Source organism: Bufo gargarizans, chromosome 1 (assembly GCF_014858855.1).
Source record: "Bufo gargarizans isolate SCDJY-AF-19 chromosome 1, ASM1485885v1, whole genome shotgun sequence".
In the NCBI taxonomy this organism is placed as follows: Eukaryota; Metazoa; Chordata; class Amphibia; order Anura; family Bufonidae; genus Bufo; species Bufo gargarizans.
In genome coordinates, this window is record NC_058080.1 from 111,126,003 (window position 1) to 111,147,286 (window position 21,284).

A 21,284-nucleotide genomic window follows, 5' to 3' on the forward strand; every position below is an offset into this window, starting at 1 on the left:
TAAACCCAAACCGTTGCTGTATCCACACTATTCATCCAGTACCATACTTAGCAAAACAGCACAAACCCATTCTAATACTTGCTTTAGTCTGAAGTTGCAAATTAAAAAAATATATATATAAATTAAAGAAAAAAAACATTTGTGTGCAATTTTGTGCTAATAATGCAAAAAAAAAGTCACAAAAAGAATGGTGTGTGAAAATTATTTTCATAACCCAACCTATAAAAAATTACAGACCATTAAGGGGTTAAAAAGAGTAATCCCTACTGTTCTTGACCTCTCTTGTCAATTGTCCACCATTGCCTTATTAACAGCACTAATACACTGTATTGTGTCTCCTTCAGCCTCCAGGTGGTAGTAAAAATTTATGGGACTTAGTTGCTGTGTTAAAAGGTCAGGATGACAGTTTACTTCCTCAGAACTACTGCAAAGGAATTATGCACATGAAGCATCTAGTTAGGTTTAAAACGGTAAGTACCAATATCTAGCCATGGTAATGGTACATAATTTGAGTAGATCAGTGCACTGTCCATTATTCAATTGCCTCAGTACAAGGTGTTAGGGCACATGTCTGACAGCAGAATAGAACCACTGTTTCCAGGGGCAACTAAAGCAAATTTTGAAAGCAGCTGTATGTATGTAGTGAGGAATCATAAAATAGGTACTAAAAAGTATTTGTATGGTTGTTACCTAGGTATGTAGTTATAAACAATTTAATGAGGACCTGTCACCACGAAATGCAGTGCAATCTGTAAGTAGCATGTTATAGAGCAGGAGGAGCTGAGCAGATTGATATATAGTTTTATGGGAATAGATTCAGAAAAAGCTGCATGGCAAAACCACTTACTGTTATCTCACATATACAGTATATTCTTATTATAGCCAAATTTACCACCTTAACTCCTCCCGCAGTTTTTACACTACATAGACAGTAATATACCGACACGTGCAGATTATTCCCAATTGGTGTGCTATTACTTTGTGGAACGTTTCGCCGAATGGTTTACGAAATATCTGCGTTTTTGTGGCAAAATTGGTCCCATAGGAATGAATTGCGGAATGTTCAAAACTAGAGTGGGAGCTGACAAAAGCTAGAGTGTGAGCTGAAAAATCAGGACATGATTTCTAAACTGCCACCACTCTCTCATTTTCAAGCTCACCTACACAAATCTTATATCAAAATGTTCAGCTATCCCTGCTGCTACTAAAAATGTCCACGGCTAAGCAATAGTCCTAATAGTTTTCACAATATGACCATTTGCTTGCAGCTCACGCCGCCCATTGACATTCATTGAAACTCCACTCTAATTTGAAGGGCAATTTCTAAACTGCGACTGTGCCTTCATTTTTTATATTGCAGAGACATACTATGCAAAATGTAGGTCTTGGTCATGTGATTCTCACAAGTAAAGCTCTTTGCTATAGGATTTATAAGTTTTAAACTACAACCGTTTGAAGATGGCAACCGCCAGTGTAGTGAGCAAGTTGGAGCAGTTTGTTTTTAACCGCTCTTCTCTGCCCTTGCTGTAGAGTGAGTTGCCATAGGAACCCAGGTGTGTGAGCAGCCAGCAGAGTGTGAGCTGAAAAATCAGGACACGGTTTCTAAACTGCCACTACTCCCTAATTTTTAAGCCCACCTACACAAATCGGCTGCTAATGTTTTTATAAATGTATGTTTTAATGTAACTGTGAAGGACTTTGGGCAACAACATTGCAATTAAATGTGCTATATAAATAAATAAAAGTTGAAATGCATTTCTCACTCTATCAAGCTTGCCATGTGCACTTTTTAACCCCTTCCCGACACATGACGTACTACTACGTCATGGAAGCCACTGCGTTCCCCCAATTTGATGTAATAGTACGTCATGGTGATTGGGCGGGCACCTAAGCGGTGTGTGCGCGATCACTGCAGGGGCCCAGCAGTCCCTGGTAGCCGGGCCCCTGCTGTATCCGCCAGCATCGATGTACAAGCCTATGCCGGTGGATTAACCCCTTCTATGCTGTGGTCCACGCTAACCACGACATAGAAGGGATTTGTGTCGCGTGAGGGAGCGCATCGAGTCCCCGCGCTGCTGTGGCGGGGACTTGATGTGTCAGAAGGCAGCCCGATGCCACGCAGAGGCTGCCCAATGCCTTGCATGGCATCGGGACCTGCCTTCTACGGGTGCCGAGGAGATCCAGGCTGGGTCTCCTAGGCAATCTGTTTGTGTATTACTCAGTGTAAAACACTAACAAGCAATGCATTACAATACAGATGTATTGTAATGTATTGCAGAGGGGATCAGACCCCTAAAAGTGAACATCAGAAATAAAAAGTAAAAAAAAAAAAAAAAGAGTTTTTCATAAAATGAATAAAGTAGTACAATTAATAAAGTAAAAAAAGAAAAAAAACGCCCCTTTCCCCTTATTTTATAATAAAAAACAGAAAAAAAACTAAAACAATACTCCACACATATTAGGTATCGCTGCGTCCGTAATGACCGGCTCTATAAACATATAACATGATCCCCCCTGTCCGATAAACACCATAAAAAAATTAAATAAAAATGGTGTAAAAAAAAGCCATTTTTGTCACCTTACATCACAAAAAGTGCAACACAGAAAGATAAAAAAAAAAAACATCATAGAAAGTAGACATATTTGATATCATTGCGTCCGTAACAACCTGCTCTAAAAAAATAGTGCATGATCTAACCTGTCAGCTGAATGTTGTTAAAAATAAAATAAAAAAACAGTGCCAAAACATAAATTTTTTGGCTACTTTGCCTCACAAAAATGTAATATAGAGCAATTAAAAATCATATGTACCCCAAAATAGTACCAACAAAACTGGAACCTTATCACGTAGTTTCCAAAATGTGGTCACTTTTTGGAGTTTCTACTGTAAGGATGCAAGGCATCTAAAAACCAGTTCAGCTAAATCCGCCTCCCAAAAACCATATGGCGTTCTTTTCCTACTGTGTGGCCATACAGCAGTTTACGACCACATGTGGGGTCTTTCTGTAAACCGCAGAATCAGGGCAATAAATATTGAGTTTTGTTTGGCTGTTAACCCTTGCTTTGCTACTGGAAAAAATTGATAAAAATGTAAAATCTGCCAAAAAAGTGAAATTCTGAAATTTCATCTCCATTTTCCATTAATTCTTGTGGAACACCTAAAGGGCTAACAGAGTTTGTAAAATCAGTTTTGAATACCTTGAGGGGTGTACTTTCTAAAATGGGGTCATTGTTGGGTGGTTTCTATTATGTAAGCCTCACAAAGTGACTTCAGACCTGAACTGGTCTTTAAAACGTGGGTTTTGCTTCCAAACTTCTAAGCCTTCTAACATCCCCCAAAAATAAAATGACATTTTCAAAATGATCCAAACATGAAGTAGACATATGGAAAATGTAAAGTAATAACTATTATATGAGGTATCACTATCTATTATAAAAGTAGAGAAATTGAAATTAGAAAATTTGGTAATTTTCCAAAATTTTTGGTAAATTTGGGATTTTTTCACAAATAAAGGTGAAATATATTGACTCAAATTTATGACTATCATGAAGTACAATGTGTCACGAGAAAACAATCTTAGAATGGCTCTGCCCAGTCCAACTTTTCCACAGTTACTCCAGCCACTCCAACCACTCCAACCACACAACAGTTAGTCAGGCCACTCCACCCAATTACTCCGCCCACTCCAGTTATAGACTACTGGGGGAGGCAAGAACACTTCACACAATTTCCCCAGAAATTGAAGCTTTTCTAGTTTATATATTGAAATCTCAGCTTTTTCAGACTTCAGTTATACTTGGCTGAGGTGTTATCAGTGATTGATAGCATTCTCTGTGTAAGTGTGTATACATAGATAGCTGTCAGTCACTAATAATTTTACATGGGGGAGGTGTTATCAGTGAATGATAGCATTTCCTGTGTAAGGGTGTATACAGAAATAGCTGTCAGTCACTGATAGTTGTACACAGGGGAGGTGTTATCAGTGATTGATTGCATTTTCTGTGCAAGTGTGTATACATACAGTACAGACCAAAAGTTTGGACACACCTTCTCATTCAAAGAGTTTTCTTTATTTTCATGACTATGAAAATTGTAGATTCACACTGAAGGCATCAAAACTATGAATTAACACATGTGGAATTATATACATAACAAAAAAGTGTGAAACAACTGAAAATATGTCATATTCTAGGTTCTTCAAAGTAGCCACCTTTTGCTTTGATTACTGCTTTGCACACTCTTGGCATTCTCTTGATGAGCTTCAAGAGGTAGTCACCTGAAATGGTTTTCACTTCACAGGTGTGCCCTGTCAGGTTTAATCAGTGGGATTTCTTGCCTTATAAATGGGGTTGGGACCATCAGTTGCGTTGTGGAGAAGTCAGGTGGATACACAGCTGATAGTCCTACTGAATAGACTGTTAGAATTTGTATTATGGCAAGAAAAAAGCAACTAAGTAAAGAAAAACTAGTGGCCATCATTACTTTAAGAAATGAAGGTCAGTCAGTCCGAAAAATTGGGAAAACTTTGAAAGTGTCCCCAAGTGCAGTCACAAAAACCATCAAGGTCTAAAAAGAAACTGGCTCACATGCGGACCGCCCCAGGAAAGGAAGACCAAGAGTCTGCTGCGGAGGATAAGTTTATCCGAGTCACCAGCCTCAGAAATCGCAGGTTAACAGCAGCTCAGATTAGAGACCAGGTCAATGCCACACAGAGTTCTAGCAGCAGACACATCTCTAGAACAACTGTTAAGAGAAGACTGTGTGAATCAGGCCTTCATGGTAGAATATCTGCTAGGAAACCACTGCTAAGGACAGGCAACAAGCAGAAGAGACTTGTTTGGGCTAAAGAACACAAGGAATGGACATTAGACCAGTGGAAATCTGTGCTTTGGTCTGATGAGTCCAAATTTGAGATCTTTGGCTCCAACCACCGTGTCTTTGTGCGACGCAGAAAAGGTGAACGGATGGACTCTACATGCCTGGTTCCCACCGTGAAGCATGGAGGAGGAGGTGTGATGGTGTGGGGGTGCTTTGCTGGTGACTTGCTGGTGACACTGTTGGGGATTTATTCAAAATTGAAGGCATACTAAACCAGCAGGGCTACCACAGCATCTTGCAGCGGCATGCTATTCCATCCGGTTTGCGTTTAGTTGGACCATCATTTATTTTTCAACAGGATAATGACCCCAAACACACCTCCAGGCTGTGTAAGGGCTATTTGACCATAAAGGAGAGTGATGGGGTGCTGCGCCAGATGACGTGGCCTCCACAGTCACCGGACCTGAACCCAATCGAGATGGTTTGGGGTGAGCTGGACCGCAGAGTGAAGGCAAAAGGGACAACAAGTGCTAAGCATCTCTGGGAACTCCTTCAAGACTGTTGGAAGACCATTTCAGGTGACTACCTCTTGAAGCTCATCAAGAGAATGCCAAGAGTGTGCAAAGCAGTAATCAAAGCAAAAGGTGGCTACTTTGAAGAACCTAGAATATGACATATTTTCAGTTGTTTCACACTTTTTTGTTATGTATATAATTCCACATGTGTTAATTCATAGTTTTGATGCCTTCAGTGTGAATCTACAATTTTCATAGTCATGAAAATAAAGAATACTCTTTGAATGAGAAGGTGTGTCCAAACTTTTGGTCTGTACTGTATATTTCTGTCAGTCACTGATAGCTATACATGGGGGAGGTGTTATCAGTGATTGATATCATTCTTTGTGTGTGTATACATAGGTAGCTGTCAGTCACTGATAGGTGTACACGACAGAAGTGTTATCAGTGATTGATGGTGTTCTATGTGTAAGTGTGTATACAGATATTGCTGTCAGTCACTGATAGCTGTACATAGGAGAGGTGTTATCAGTAATTGATATCGTTCGCTGTGTGTGTATACATAGGTAGCTGTCAGTTACTGATAGTTGTATACAGAGGAGGTGTTATCATTGATTGATGGTGTTCTATGTGTAAGTGTGTATACAGAGATATCTGTCAGTCACTGATAACTGTATATAGGGGAGGTGTTATCAGTGATTGATAGCATTCTCTGTGTAAGTGTGTATACATAGGTAGCTGTCAGTCACTGATAGCTGTACACAGGGGAGGTGTTATCAGTGATTGATAGAATTCTCTGTGCATGTGTGTCTACAGAGATAGCTGTCAGTCACTCAAAACATAGGAATTTACTGGCTAAGGCGGGTCACTGCTGTGGCCAGTGAATGGCTGAATGACATTTACAGTCATTTCTTATGTGTATCAAGCCAATACTTGGGATTACAAGGTTCTTCAAGATTTATCTAGGAAAATACAGGGAATCTCTTTGAGACAACCATGAAAAATAGAAGTGAAAAGTTGTATTTTACAGAGGTGGACCTCGGAAACAATATACATAGAATAAAATTGAAATCCATCACAGAAAAATTTAGTCTAGATCAGAGGTGGTCTTCTCCAAAAAGTTTTTTTTGGAGAGGTTTCACTGTATATTGTATTTCATATTGTGTTTATATTTATATGGGCTACAAGAATGGGATATAATTGACAATGCCATTTCTAAGCATAATTTCATTGAAAAGCATGGTTGAGGCTGAGCTTATGTTAAGTTCCCTACCACTGTATGTGACATAAATTGTATGTTGTTGAGTAGTACCACAAAGGCCACACCAAAAATTCAAAAATGCCCCAATATATTAATTTAGGCAAATGTAATATGTATAGTAGTTATGTAAAGCTGCTCTGCTCTGCACTACTAGAAAAACATACATTTGTGATATGTTGAGTAACCATAGATGCATGTGTCCTGCCAGTCTAAAGCTCAAGAATTAACAACTGTGAAGATGTCCAAGTTTGGTGGTGGTATAGGTGCACCAAGTAAAGAAGAAAGGCTAAAGGAAGCTGCTGAGATCCACCTGAGACTAGGACAGATCCAAAGATACTGTGAGCTCTTGGTGGAGCTTGGAGAGGTACTTGTTATTACTTATGACTTAGTAACTGAACCTTAAAGCGGTTCTCCAGCTTTTTTAATATTATTTTATTTGCACCCCAGCCAGCTGTACCTGGTGAAAAAATCATACTCTTCTGCTCCCCTTCGCCCTGTTCCATTCTGGATCTCTTCATTTGTCTTATAGTCCCCATCAGTCGACTTCAGCAATGATGGGGTCATGTCCCATTGCAGCCAATGACTGGCCTCAGCAGTGACATGTCCCCAAGTGACTTGTTACCCAGCAGTGAAGTGCCACTTGGGGAGCCAAAATAAAGTGGCAGGGAGTAGAAAAGTATGAATGTTTACAGCTGAATGGGGTAAAAAATAAAAATAAAATCTGGACAACCTCTTTAGGGCTTTGTTACATGAAATAATAGTTTCACAAATGTGCATAAGACTGTTTGCTCCCAATTACTAGTCCTTGTAAACATGGTAGAGATCACCCGTCAGACGAGCAAACGCTTGTTTCTCTGCTAATCATATCTTGTATGCGGGCCTAAAGGTCATCCTTGTCAACAGCACATCTCGTCATATTAACAAGGAATCTGCTGCCGACAATATGCAACTTGTACAGGGACCGAACAATCACACTAAGGGCTCATTCAGACGACCGTAGTGTTTTGAGAATACACAAAACACGGATGCCGGACTGTGTGCGTTCCGCAACTTGCAGACCGCACATGGCCGGCCCAATCGTAGAAAATCCCTAATCTTGTATATAAAATGTACTGTAAGCATTCCCTTACATATGGCATCAGAAGGAGTGTTATTCCATAGGCAAAGTACACAAATAAAGAAGAGGGGTCATGCATCAAGTGTTATATGATAAGTAAATGTAAAAAGATCAAAACATATGGTGGGCAGGCCGTATTCTGCATTTACTAACATGTTTCTGGACTATACATACAGAATTTCCTTCAGTTCATGCTGCAACAAATTTGTTAACTATACTACCATATCCTCATGCATATGTTTAAATTCAAGGGAAAATATATTAGTTATGGTACACCTGAGTGTAAAGAATTCTCCATATCAATATGCAGGTATCCTGTCAGGGTGTACAGATGCTCCTGGATCAGGGAACAAAACCACAGGATAAATGGTTAAACTCTCCAGCACTATGAGCTATGAATAAGTACTGCTCAAAATGTGTGAGCTGTGGATAACAAAATGAATTAATATAATATAAAGATTTTACCTGATACATAACCATTGATACATAACCCAGCTTGTGTTTTGGATTTGTCTGTATCTGATTGGTGAAGTTCCGACTCCTGGCACTTCTACCGAGCAGGTGTTTGAATAGGCCGTGGTGCTTCTGTGAGCGCTGCAGCCTTCTCACAGCTCACCAAGCACAATGCCATGCATTGGATAGCAGCTTTGCTTGGTATTGCAGGTTAGCACTATTCACTTTGATGGGACTCAGCTACACCTAAGGCCTAGTTCACACGACCGTATGGCTTTTACTGTTTTTTGCGGTCCATTTTTCACGGATCCGTTGTTCTGTTTTTGAGTTCCGTTGTGTTTCCGTTTCCTTTCCATTTTTCCGTTCCGTTTTTCCATATGCCATGTACAGTATACAGTAATTACATAGAATAAATTGGGCTGGCCATAACATTTTCAATAGATGGTTCAGAAAAAACGGAACGGAAATGCATTTCCGTATGTGTTCCGTTTTTTTTGCGGACCCATTGACTTGAATGGAGCCACGACCCGTAATTTACGGCCAAATATAGGACAAGCTCTATCTTTCAACGGAACGGAAATACGGAAACAGAATGCATACGGAACACATTCCGTTTTTTTTGCGGAACCATTGAAATGACCGTATACGGAACCGTATACGGAACACAAAAAAACGGCCCGTACACTCGCAAAAAAAACGTTCGTGTGAACTTGGCCTAATCCAAGTGTTCGATGAGCATGACGTTACTGGCCTAGGAAGGCCACAGTGTTCCATTGAGTTGGGAGTCAGATCCCCACCGGTCAGATACTGGTGATCTATCCTTAGGAAAGGGCCCTTAGTATAAATCACTCAGACAATCCCTTTAACTCACTCTGCTAATATCTTGTATTATTTCATTTATAGTGGGATAAGGCATTATCAGTGGCTCCTGGTGTTTCTATGAAATACTGGAAAAAATTAATGCAAAGGTAAGTAAACCACCAGTAATTACTACATTATTATTAAGCCATAGAATAAATGAAGTATCGATTTTATGTCACAAGACTGACAAACTCATTGCTATAGACCCTTTAGAATTATGTATAATTACATGTGATCTGATTGCTGAATCACAGTTATGAACGAACACAGTTTAACTACAGTAAGAAGACACAAACAGGAAATATCCACAGTGAAGGAAGAATAAATAAATGAATCTCTGTGTCGATGAATTCTCCAAGGGCTAATTGGCAAAAATGTTTTAATTAATTCACACGAAGCCTGAAAAATGTGTTCTTGTCAAGAAAACATTGCTGGGTGTATATTAACCCGCGGTTAGGCTAGCTTCAGACGAGTTCAGTGCTGCATATGTAAGCGTGATTTCCTGTTCTGACCCCTGCTCCTCTGACAGGATTCCACAGCATTATAATAATTTATAAAGCTATATGTCTCTGCCAGACGGCTCGAATCTACTGAATTGTTCTGACATAATGTCGTCATTGTAAGGGCTGTTTCACACAAACAGTAAAACAGATCTGTCAGACAGGAGAGGCCGGACAAATACCACCGCACTCAGCAGTTTTCGTCCACCCACTCCTGCCTATTTGACGGGTTGCGGCTGGATCTCCGCCGGACCCCATTATAGTCAGTGGGGCCGGATGGATTCCAGCAGCACATGGATCTGTTTCACTGTTAGTGTGAAACAGGCCTAATTCAGTAGATACAGATTTGACAGGGACACACAGCATTATAAATCATTATAATGCCATGTGATCCTGTCAGCGGAGCAGATGTCAGAACAGTAAATCATATTTAGGCCTCATGCACACGACCGTTTTTTTTTAAGGTCCGCAAAAACGGGGTCCGTAGGTCCGTGATCCGTGACCGTTTTTTCGTCCGTGGGTCTTCCTTGTTTTTTGGAGGATCCACGGACATGTAAAATGAAAAAAAAATCTAAGTCAAGTTTGCCATTGAAATGATAGGAAAAAACGGACACGGATCACGGACACGGATGCCAATCTTGTGTGCATCAGTGTTTTTTCACGGACCCATTGACTTGAATGGGTCCGTGAACCGTTGGCCGTGAAAAAAATAGGACAGGTCATATTTTTTTCACGGCCAGGAAACACGGATCACGGATGCGGCTGCCAAACGGTGCATTTTCCGATTTTTCCACGGACCCATTGAAAGTCAATGGGTCCGTGAAAAAAAACGGAAGACGGCACAACGGCCACGGATGCACACAACGGTCGTGTGCATGAGGCCTAACTTACACAGCATGTTTCTCACATTGAACTTGTTCATCTGTTTCTGGCCTTAGACATATTAACTACAAATTGAGAAATTCAGGACTATTGTTAAACTCTCTAGGAGTGATCATCTTGTTAGGTCTTATTCACAGTTCAGTCAATGATTTCCATCAGTGATTGTGAGCCCAAACCAGGTGCAGATCAAACACACAGAACAGGTGCTAATCTTTCCATTATACCTTATCTCTGTGTAGGACTACTGAGTTTGGCTCACAATCACTAATCAAAATCACTCTCCAAAACAATGACCATGTGAATAAGGCCTTAAAGCGTACCTGAGTTTTCAAAAAAAGTTTGAAAAATGGCTGTGCTTCTTTGTACAATCATAACTGTGAAGGAACAGTTATGTTTGGGCTTCCCTAATGTTTTTTCAGTCATATTATTGCCTGTTTCAGCTGCACAGCTAGATGCATTTCACTCAGAAGCAGGCAGAAGAAGAGGGTATCTCTCTTCTCTGGAAGTCTGCCAGCATTGTACTGCTATGACGTCCTTTCCCTTACTTCCCATTTTATTTGTTTTCATCCCTGGAGCTCACAGTACAGATAAGGAGGGATAAATCAAACTTAACCATTTCACGACCGGGCCTAAAAAGGTCTGAATGTCTAGACAATTTTTTGTGATTTTGTCCACGTGGTGGTTTAGTGACCCTAACTTTTTTATTTGTTTCACTACCAAAATAATTTTTGTGTACAAAGAGCAAACCTAGTCAAGCATGGAGAGAACCTATAAACGTCAAGGCTGATGTAGTGCCTTGTTGGATTGAAAGCAAATGTTTGATTTGTCCTGGTCAATGATAAATTGTGCTTCATTTTAGAAGAGCAAGTCAACTCATTGAAGAGGAAAACGACGATGTGATTCCATACTGTATAGCCACTGGTGATGTGAAAAAACTTGTCAATTTCTTCACTTCCAGAGGACAACTTAAAGAGGCTTTACTTGTGGCACAGGTATTAACATTTTCCATATAACTAGAGGCATTGAGGGAGATTTATCAAAACTGGATAAAGGAAAACTGTTTTAGTTGCCCATAACAACCAATCAGATCCCACCTTTAATTTTTCAGAACTCCTTGGGAAAGGGAAGATGGAATCTTATTGGTTGCTATGGGCAACTAAGACAGTTTTCCTTTACACCCAGTTTTGATAAATCTCCCCCATTGTTTCCTAGCAGTCATATTTATATGCACAATAATAACTGTGCAAATTCTATTGCAGTCCTATAAAAATAAACATAGATAAAAATATGTAGTGGAAAACATATTCTGTGCACATGCGCTGCAGTCCTGACAATGTTTTTGAATAACAAAAAGATAGAAAAGAAATTCGGATCAGCTCACCTCCATGCAGGTATGGTGCACGCAATCTGGGCTGGCAACCCAGAACAATGCAGGAAAAACGTGGATAGATACGACACCCAAATAAAAACAAATTCCTTTATTGACTCACAACATAATAGAAAAATAATAATTTATTTTAATGTTTTTCTACTATGTTCTGAGTCAATAAAGGAATTAGCTGTAAGGGTGTTATCCTGGAAATCCCCTGGTTTTCAACCTTTAACCCATATACTAGAATCTGGCCTTTGCTGCAGGGGAGCTACAGGCCACTACTTCTTGAGATAGTCACAGTGTCTTTGGCAGCTGACCCACTGGCATCAGAGACACTGGTGCAAATATGTAGTAAGGAGATAGGCCGAGGACAGGGCAGACAGCAGAGAAACAATCCGATAAATAAGTCTGAGGTCTGAGCAGGGGGCAGCTAAATGGGAAAAAAAGCTAAGGTTAGGATAGGCTGTGTGGAATCAGAATTGGTTGTCAGGCAAAAGTTCAGTATACAGGTAGATAGAAGATTAGGCATCTAAAACTCAAGCATCCGCCCACTGGAGAGGGTGCTTTAAATACATAGGGACAACCAGCCATTGGCTGGGGAAGGATTTGGATGTGCGCAATCCGGCCCTTTAAGAGGCCCAGAGTGAGTGCACACTTTATAGAGCAGGCCTGAAGGCCTTCATACCGTGGTCTGCAGAGGACACCATTGGCCGGAACAGTGGGAGAAGAGCTAATGCGAGTAGCAAGGCACCTGTTCGCACAAGAAGGAGCAAGACGATGGCAGGCACAGGGCAACATTCATGATCTGTTTTCTAGACCCTTTTCAAAACTGTCCATTAAGGTGTAAAAAAGTGCCTAAAACAGATAATAAACCCTGTATGATAAATATAAGAACATCTTGCTAGACATGTTTCTCTTTCTTCTACCACCTCTTGAATGGATACCTTTAGACCAATTTTCTTAGTGCAAATTTGGCACATTTTAAAGAGGACCTGTCACCACTCCTGACATGCCTATTTTAATATATTCATGCATTCCCTATGTAATAACAATTCTATTCTTATGTCTCTATGTTGTGTCATTACTTTATTATTTCTACAGAGGGTACAGAGGGGTAGTAACAAGTTGGGGGGGTATACCTGCACAAAAATGCCAGCACTGATCGGATAGAGTGAGACTGTGCAGGTACACCCTCTGCACCCTTACTGCAGACTGTTCGATCATAACTGTTAGTTGAAATAATAGAGGAATGGCACAACATACAGACATAAGAATAGATGCTCCAGAGTTGTTGTTACATGGGGAATGCATGAAAGCATTAAAACAGGCACGTCAGGGGCGGTGACAGGTCCTCTTTAAGACTCCTTTATGCTACAGTCTTTTCTAGAAAGTTTTCAAAACTGTCTAGTAAAATGCGAAAAGCATCTAAAACACATAATAAACCTTGTGCAAAGTATATAGGCACCATTATTGCTCATTTACCTAAGCAAATCCCCCCCACTATGTGCAACCTGTGCAGCTGCAGGCCTCTGATCCCATTGTTCCCTCCTGTGTCGTACATCACATATATGGAACTATACTTTTTCCATCTATTCTATGACTCACAGTTACTAGTCGATTGGCATACTAGGGTGGTATGTTCTGGAAAGCCATGAATGAAGTACAGTACTAAATGGCAAACACCCTACTTGGCATGAATTAGCAGTTGGAAGACAAGGGTCCCCAATACTTTTCTTGCCTAGGTTCCTTTAGTTTTAATAAATACAAAATAGTTTAAGACGCACAGGTCTGAATGACCACCATACAGGGTGCCCGCAGTCGAGTAGTAACACCCCACTACTCAAAAAGTGAAAATCGTATAAATTGAAAAGAGACTGGGCACACCTCCAGATATTTGGCCACTGTTTTTAATAGTTAAAATGGTTAAAAGTAATTTAAACAGACAATAATAGAGATAATGTTCAGACTGACATTTGTATAATCGGACAAGTAATGATCATAAAATTTTCAATAGATGGTGAGCATTATTATATAAAATCCTAGATAATAGATGATACTAAAATACTGACTCATACAACTTAAAACACATAAAAGGCTTAGGTCACTTGAAATACCAAATAATTTGCGGTGATTTAAAAATGGAGTTCGATAGCAGTCATTAAAGTGGCATACGTGTAGCCTAATTGCGGAGAATAGCTAGCACTGGTCTGGGAGAGTTCCTTGGGAGTTATCGTGAAAGGCTCCGTGTCTCATAGGCGGCTTTGTACTGCCTAATAGCGCATGCAGTGAGAGCAAGGAGAAGTTGAGCAAACAGCGGCGTCCCGCTGTGTGTGCGCTAAAAACAGTAGTGTCCTGTTAGATTGTGGGTATATTGACCTATAGGTCGAAATGGTCTTACCCTCTTGATGCGACTCCAGCCGTCCTGCGCAGATTTAGTATACTTGCGTTATCTTTTGCTCCAAAGAGTCTTACCCTGACGTAGACTTATACACGTGGGTCCGCCGGTTTGGCTTCGGATCCAATTCGGTGTAGTTTTCTACGTGGGTTTTTCCATGGACGCTGGGTAAAAGGCTTTATCCTTATGGGTAGTGCACTACTCCTTTGGTTGATAGGGGGGTCCGACCAAACGCGTTTCGGGGCTGAGATATCCCCTTCTTCAGTGGTAATCAGACCTCCCCCCCCCCCCGAAGTGTCTCTTTTATAGTGAAAAAAGACTTCAAATCTAGGTCCGGCTCAGGTCATCACCCGGAACTACTCCCGGTTTTTTATTTATTTAACCCTTGCATTTCTTTTACCTACTTGAGCGCAATGGTTCCATTCTTTAATACATCCTCCCATTTTTCGTACGTATAGTACACTCGTCTATGGTTTCACATATATTGTAAATGACTGCAAAATATGTGCACGCACATCTATATATTTTTCCCTCATAATTGACCATTTTATTTTATTTCAGAGCGGTGTTTGGATAGTAGCGCTCTGTAACATTAGTAAACTTACATCTCAATAAATAGTGATAATAAAAATATATAAAAAATGTATCATAAATTATGTCATAAAGTATACAATGCACGGAAAACAAAGTACATAATGTCCCGAATTTATAGTTAATATTGTGAACACGTATATTTAAAATTATAAAATATATGCATGAAGGATGGAACACGGATACTTCCCATAGATTCTATGTGATAGAGTATGTAGTTTTTTATAATTTTTTATATTATTTATTTTAGATACTATCTTCCAAAACACGTAGTTTGTTAATAATAATTTATAATAATTTATTTGTGTACTAGGGGATCCTCCATCCGGAACACAAAAGTGCCATGAGGGCTCACTGCCGAGGGGGACGCCCACCCAACTGCCAAAAACGTTGAGTGGAGATCACCCCCGGCAGGAAGCCCCCACTAAGTTCACAAGAAACCAAACAACTCGTATTCCGCATTGAGGCCTCCCGGAATCATGGTTTCCAATTCGAAAATTCTCCGTGTTTCCATCCTAGACATCCTATTAATATGATTACCTCCTCTCCAACTTCTAGGAACTTTGTCTATAGCCACAAATTTTAGGCAAGTTGGGTCACTATTGTGGGCAATCTTAAAGTGTTTGGATAACGAGTGAGTTTCCACGCCTTTTTTGATGTTTCCTATATGTTCCGCGATTCTTTTTTTCAAGGTTCTTTTAGTTCGACCTATATACTGTAATTTACACGGACACTCGATAATGTAAATTACATTATCTGAGTGGCAGGTCAGAAACTCCTTTATGTTATGTTTATACCCATTTGTTGTTGAAATCACCTCCTTAGTGTGTTTACCGAAGGAGGTGATTTTGCAATTGCAGCATTGTCCACATCTAGTGAAACCAATCAAATTCAACCATTTCTGTAAAGTTGGTTTTTCTAATCTGTCTTCCCTGACTGTTGGTGCTATTTTATTGCCCAAATTTGGTGCCTTTGTAAAGATTATTATAGGTTTGGGAGGGATGATTGTTCCCACCACCTTATCCTTTTTAATTGTATCCCAATGTTTATATATAATGTTTTTAACTTTTTTATGTTCACTACTATACGGTAAAATTATTTTCAACTGGTTTTCCTTTTTAGTTTGGTCTTTAGTCAATTTTTCTTTCTCTCTAAAAAATTCTCCCCTTTCCATGTTTCTCACCTTAGTCAATGCTGATTCTAAAATTTCTTCTGGATACTCCTTATTTAAAAATTGTTGTTTCATTTTCACTGCTTCAAGTTCAAACTGTTCCACTGTTGTGCAGTTACGTTTCAATCTGCGGAATTGACCCTGGGGAATGTTTAAAAGCCAACTAGGTAGATGACAACTATTAAATAAAATGTAACTATTACGAGATGTTGGCTTTATATATGTGCAGGTCCTTATTTTTCCGTTTTCAACGTAAATTTTCAAGTCTAAAAATTCTAGGCTTTCTCTACTGTTTGTGCCCGAGAATTTAAGATTAAAAATATTATCATTGATGGAATTTAAAAATGTTTCAAGTTTTTCGGGTCCTGATCGCCAAATAAAAACCACGTCATCAATGTATCTCTGCCAGAGCACCAGGTCCGTCCCCAGTTTGGGGGCCACTATTTGGTCCTCCCACTCGGCCATAAACAGATTGGCATAACTGGGGGCGAACCTGGTGCCCATGGCAGTACCTCGGGTCTGTAGATAAAAAGAGCCGTTAAAATAAAAATAGTTGTGCATTAAAATGAATTCAATTCCTTCAGTTAAAAATTCTATTTGTTCTAATGTCAGTCTTTTTTCTTGTATTAGTTGTTTTCTAACGGCTTCCTTTCCCTGTCCATGATCTATAATTGTGTACAGGGATTGGACATCTAATGTGCCCATTATCCAATGATCCTCAAAATGCATATTTTCTATTTTTCTTATAATTTGTGTTGTGTCCTTTATATAAGAGGGTATTTTTTTAACTTTTACTTGGAGCAAGGAATCAATATATTGAGAAAGATTTGCAGTTAATGAGTCTATGCCAGAGACTATGGGACGACCTGGTGGATTATTTTATCTTTGTGTATTTTGGGGATACAATAAAAAACTGGTATCCTTGGGTATTTGTTCAGAATAAAATCATATTCTTCATTATTTAAAATCCCAATGTCCCTCCCCTTTATACAAAATTTTTCTAGGTCTCCATAAAATTGGTCAGTTGGATCTTTGCTTAGTTTTTGGTATGTGTTACTATCTAATAACTGGCGTAAACATTCTATGTTATATTTTTCCACATCCTGAATTACAATAGACCCTCCTTTATCCGCCGGGCGGATAACAATATTCTTTTCTTTTTGTAATAATTTAAGTGCCGTGATTTCTCTATTTGTTAAGTTGTTACGTTTATATTTAGTATCTGTCTTAATTTTTCTGATATCTTTCATCACATATTCCCTAAAACTTGTCATTTCCTGACTTAATTCGTTCCGTGGATACTTCTTGGACTTATTTTTAAGGGTCGTGTGTATAAAATCATCTTTCTGAATGGTAAAATTAATGACTGGATTTAATGGATTTTTCAAAAAATATTTTTTCAGACATAATTTCCGTATGAATTTTTCGACTCCAATAAAAGCCTCGAATTTGTTCAGAGGTTTTGTAGGGGCAAATTTCAATCCTTTATTTAATAGTTGCTTTTGGGTGTCTAGTAGTGTTACTGAACTCAAATTTATAATGGCGTCGTTCTCAACTGTGGGTGTTATTGTCTGTGATAATTGTGCCTTTTTTCTAAGACCTCTTCTTGTCTTCCTCTCTCTGACTCGTAGTGTCTTGTCCTGTATTGGTGATTGTGATTGTGATTGGGATAATCGTTCTGGGGATTGTGATTGTATCTGTGATAATCGTCTTGTTGATTGTGTGTTCTTTTGATTACAGGTGTTCTGTACCCCTGTTGTGTATTTTGGATTTGTTTCTCAAATTGTATTGGTGATCTGAGTGAATGTTTTTTGTGCATTTTGAGTCTTCATTATTGGTGATTTGTGTCTTGTTCGTGTTCGGTGATGTGGTGGGGTCCCATCTAAAAAATGGTCCCTTTCTTCTAAAATTTCAAACCTATTTTGAGTTGGTATATTAAATGCGTCACTTTTCACTGGATCCCTGATCTTGGATTGACCTTCCTTTCCATTAGATGTGGATGTTGCCCCCCCCCAATATGTGTTCTGCTTCCACTTCCCTATTGGAAACTGCTCTTTCGTATGGGCCTCTTTTCCTATAGTTTAATTTTTTAACCTTTTTATCTATTATTTCCCGTTCTGTTTTATCTAGGTTACTGCAGACTTTACTTTGGATAGTCAGAAATTCTTCATTTTTCGGGATTTTGTCTATTTTTACCTTCATATCTAAAATTTGTTTAGTGGTTTCTTCTAAAATTTCCTTACGTCTTTTTATAATCAATTGTGTTATAGCAACTGATTGTTCATATAGGAGAGTGTCCCATTCTTTCATAAAACCCGTATTACATAGATCAGATGCCGGAATTTTATTAATCAATAAACCTTTAGGAATTTTATTAATTTCTATACACCTGCTCAGTGTCTTGACTTCCCACCTTTGTTTTAATTGGCGGATTAGTAGTGTTTCCAATTCATTGAAGACACTAGTAATACATAAGTCTTCACCTATATGATCAGAATTGTACACTTTCAAAAAGGAAATTTTCTACTTTTTGTTTTTTAGTTTCAATGTGGTCCCAAATATCCATGGTGGGGCAACGAACCGTGCAGTCAAACGGGGTGAGAACGTTATGATAAATACAAAATAGTTTAAGACGCACAGGTCTGAATGACCACCATACAGGGTGCCCGCAGTCGAGTAGTAACACCCCACTACTCAAAAAGTGAAAATCGTATAAATTGAAAAGAGACTGGGCACACCTCCAGATATTGGCCACTGTTTTTAATAGTTAAAATGGTTAAAAGTAATTTAAACAGACAAAATTAGAGATAGTGTTTAGACTGACATTTGTAAATTCGGACAAATAATGTTCATAAAATTTTCAATAGATGGTAAGCATTAATGTATAAAAAATCCTAGACAATAGATGACACTAAAAAACTGACTCATAAACTTAAAACACGTAAAAGACTGGGTCACTTGAAATATCATATCATTTGCAGTGATTTAAAATGGAGCTCGATAGCAGTCATTAAAATAGCATACGTATAGTCTAATTGCGGAGAATAGCTGGCACTGAACTGGAAGAGTTCCTTGGGAGTTATCGTAAGAGGTAGTAAACTCCGTGTCTCATAGGCAGCTTTGTACTGCCTAATAGCGCATGCAGTGAGAGCAAGGAAAATTTGAGCAAACAGCGGCGTCCCGCTGTGTGTATGCCGAAACAGTAGTGTCCTGTTAGATTATGGGTATAATGACCTATATGTCGAAATGGTCTTACCCTTTTGATGCGGCTCTAGCCGTCCTGCGCAGATATAGTATGTTTGCGTTATCTTTTGCTCCAAAGAGTCTTACCCTGACGTAGACTTATACACGTGGGTCCGCCGGTTTGGCTTCGGATCCAATTCGGTGTAGTTTTCTACGTGGGTTTTTCCATGGACGCTGGGTAAAAGGCTTTATCCTTATGGGTAGTGCACTACTCCTTTGGTTGATAGGGGGGTCCGACCAAACGCGTTTCGGGGCTGAGATATCCCCTTCTTCAGTGGTAATCAGACCTCCCCCCCCCCCGAAGTGTCTCTTTTATAGTGAAAAAAGACTTCAAATCTAGGTCCGGCTCAGGTCATCACCCGGAACTACTCCCGGTTTTTTATTTATTTAACCCTTGCATTTCTTTTACCTACTTGAGCGCAATGGTTCCATTCTTTAATACATCCTCCCATTTTTCGTACGTATAGTACACTCGTCTATGGTTTCACATATATTGTAAATGACTGCAAAATATGTGCACGCACATCTATATATTTTTCCCTCATAATTGACCATTTTATTTTATTTCAGAGCGGTGTTTGGATAGTAGCGCTCTGTAACATTAGTAAACTTACATCTCAATAAATAGTGATAATAAAAATATATAAAAAATGTATCATAAATTATGTCATAAAGTATACAATGCACGGAAAACAAAGTACATAATGTCCCGAATTTATAGTTAATATTGTGAACACGTATATTTAAAATTATAAAATATATGCATGAAGGATGGAACACGGATACTTCCCATAGATTCTATGTGATAGAGTATGTAGTTTTTTATAATTTTTTATATTATTTATTTTAGATACTATCTTCCAAAACACGTAGTTTGTTAATAATAATTTATAATAATTTATTTGTGTACTAGGGGATCCTCCATCCGGATGGAGGATCCCCTAGTACACAAATAAATTATTATAAATTATTATTAACAAACTACGTGTTTTGGAAGATAGTATCTAAAATAAATAATATAAAAAATTATAAAAAACTACATACTCTATCACATAGAATCTATGGGAAGTATCCGTGTTCCATCCTTCATGCATATATTTTATAATTTTAAATATACGTGTTCACAATATTAACTATAAATTCGGGACATTATGTACTTTGTTTTCCGTGCATTGTATACTTTATGACATAATTTATGATACATTTTTTATATATTTTTATTATCACTATTTATTGAGATGTAAGTTTACTAATGTTACAGAGCGCTACTATCCAAACACCGCTCTGAAATAAAATAAAATGGTCAATTATGAGGGAAAAATATATAGATGTGCGTGCACATATTTTGCAGTCATTTACAATATATGTGAAACCATAGACGAGTGTACTATACGTACGAAAAATGGGAGGATGTATTAAAGAATGGAACCATTGCGCTCAAGTAGGTAAAAGAAATGCAAGGGTTAAATAAATAAAAAACCGGGAGTAGTTCCGGGTGATGACCTGAGCCGGACCTAGATTTGAAGTCTTTTTTCACTATAAAAGAGACACTTCGGGGGGGGGGGAGGTCTGATTACCACTGAAGAAGGGGATATCTCAGCCCCGAAACGCGTTTGGTCGGACCCCCCTATCAACCAAAGGAGTAGTGCACTACCCATAAGGATAAAGCCTTTTACCCAGCGTCCATGGAAAAACCCACGTAGAAAACTACACCGAATTGGATCCGAAGCCAAACCGGCGGACCCACGTGTATAAGTCTACGTCAGGGTAAGACTCTTTGGAGCAAAAGATAACGCAAGTATACTAAATCTGCGCAGGACGGCTGGAGTCGCATCAAGAGGGTAAGACCATTTCGACCTATAGGTCAATATACCCACAATCTAACAGGACACTACTGTTTTTAGCGCACACACAGCGGGACGCCGCTGTTTGCTCAACTTCTCCTTGCTCTCACTGCATGCGCTATTAGGCAGTACAAAGCCGCCTATGAGACACGGAGCCTTTCACGATAACTCCCAAGGAACTCTCCCAGACCAGTGCTAGCTATTCTCCGCAATTAGGCTACACGTATGCCACTTTAATGACTGCTATCGAACTCCATTTT

The 21,284-nt window shown here is 39.1% G+C and overlaps 1 protein-coding gene across 4 annotated transcripts in view; it reads left to right on the forward strand.

Moving 5' to 3' along the window:
* WDR17 (WD repeat domain 17) overlaps nucleotides 1–21,284 on the forward strand; it is a 172,585-nt gene that overhangs the window by 118,084 nt on the left and 33,217 nt on the right. For all 4 annotated transcript variants that reach the window (XR_006388356.1, XM_044287540.1, XM_044287381.1 and 1 more), the window contains 4 exons: nucleotides 345–470; nucleotides 6,804–6,959; nucleotides 9,069–9,133; nucleotides 11,268–11,400. Coding sequence is in view for 3 of the 4 variants with exons in the window: in XM_044287540.1 (XP_044143475.1) it covers nucleotides 345–470; nucleotides 6,804–6,959; nucleotides 9,069–9,133; nucleotides 11,268–11,400 (480 nt within the window). In the remaining variant the exon portion in view is untranslated. The remainder of the gene's footprint in view (nucleotides 1–344; nucleotides 471–6,803; nucleotides 6,960–9,068; nucleotides 9,134–11,267; nucleotides 11,401–21,284) is intronic.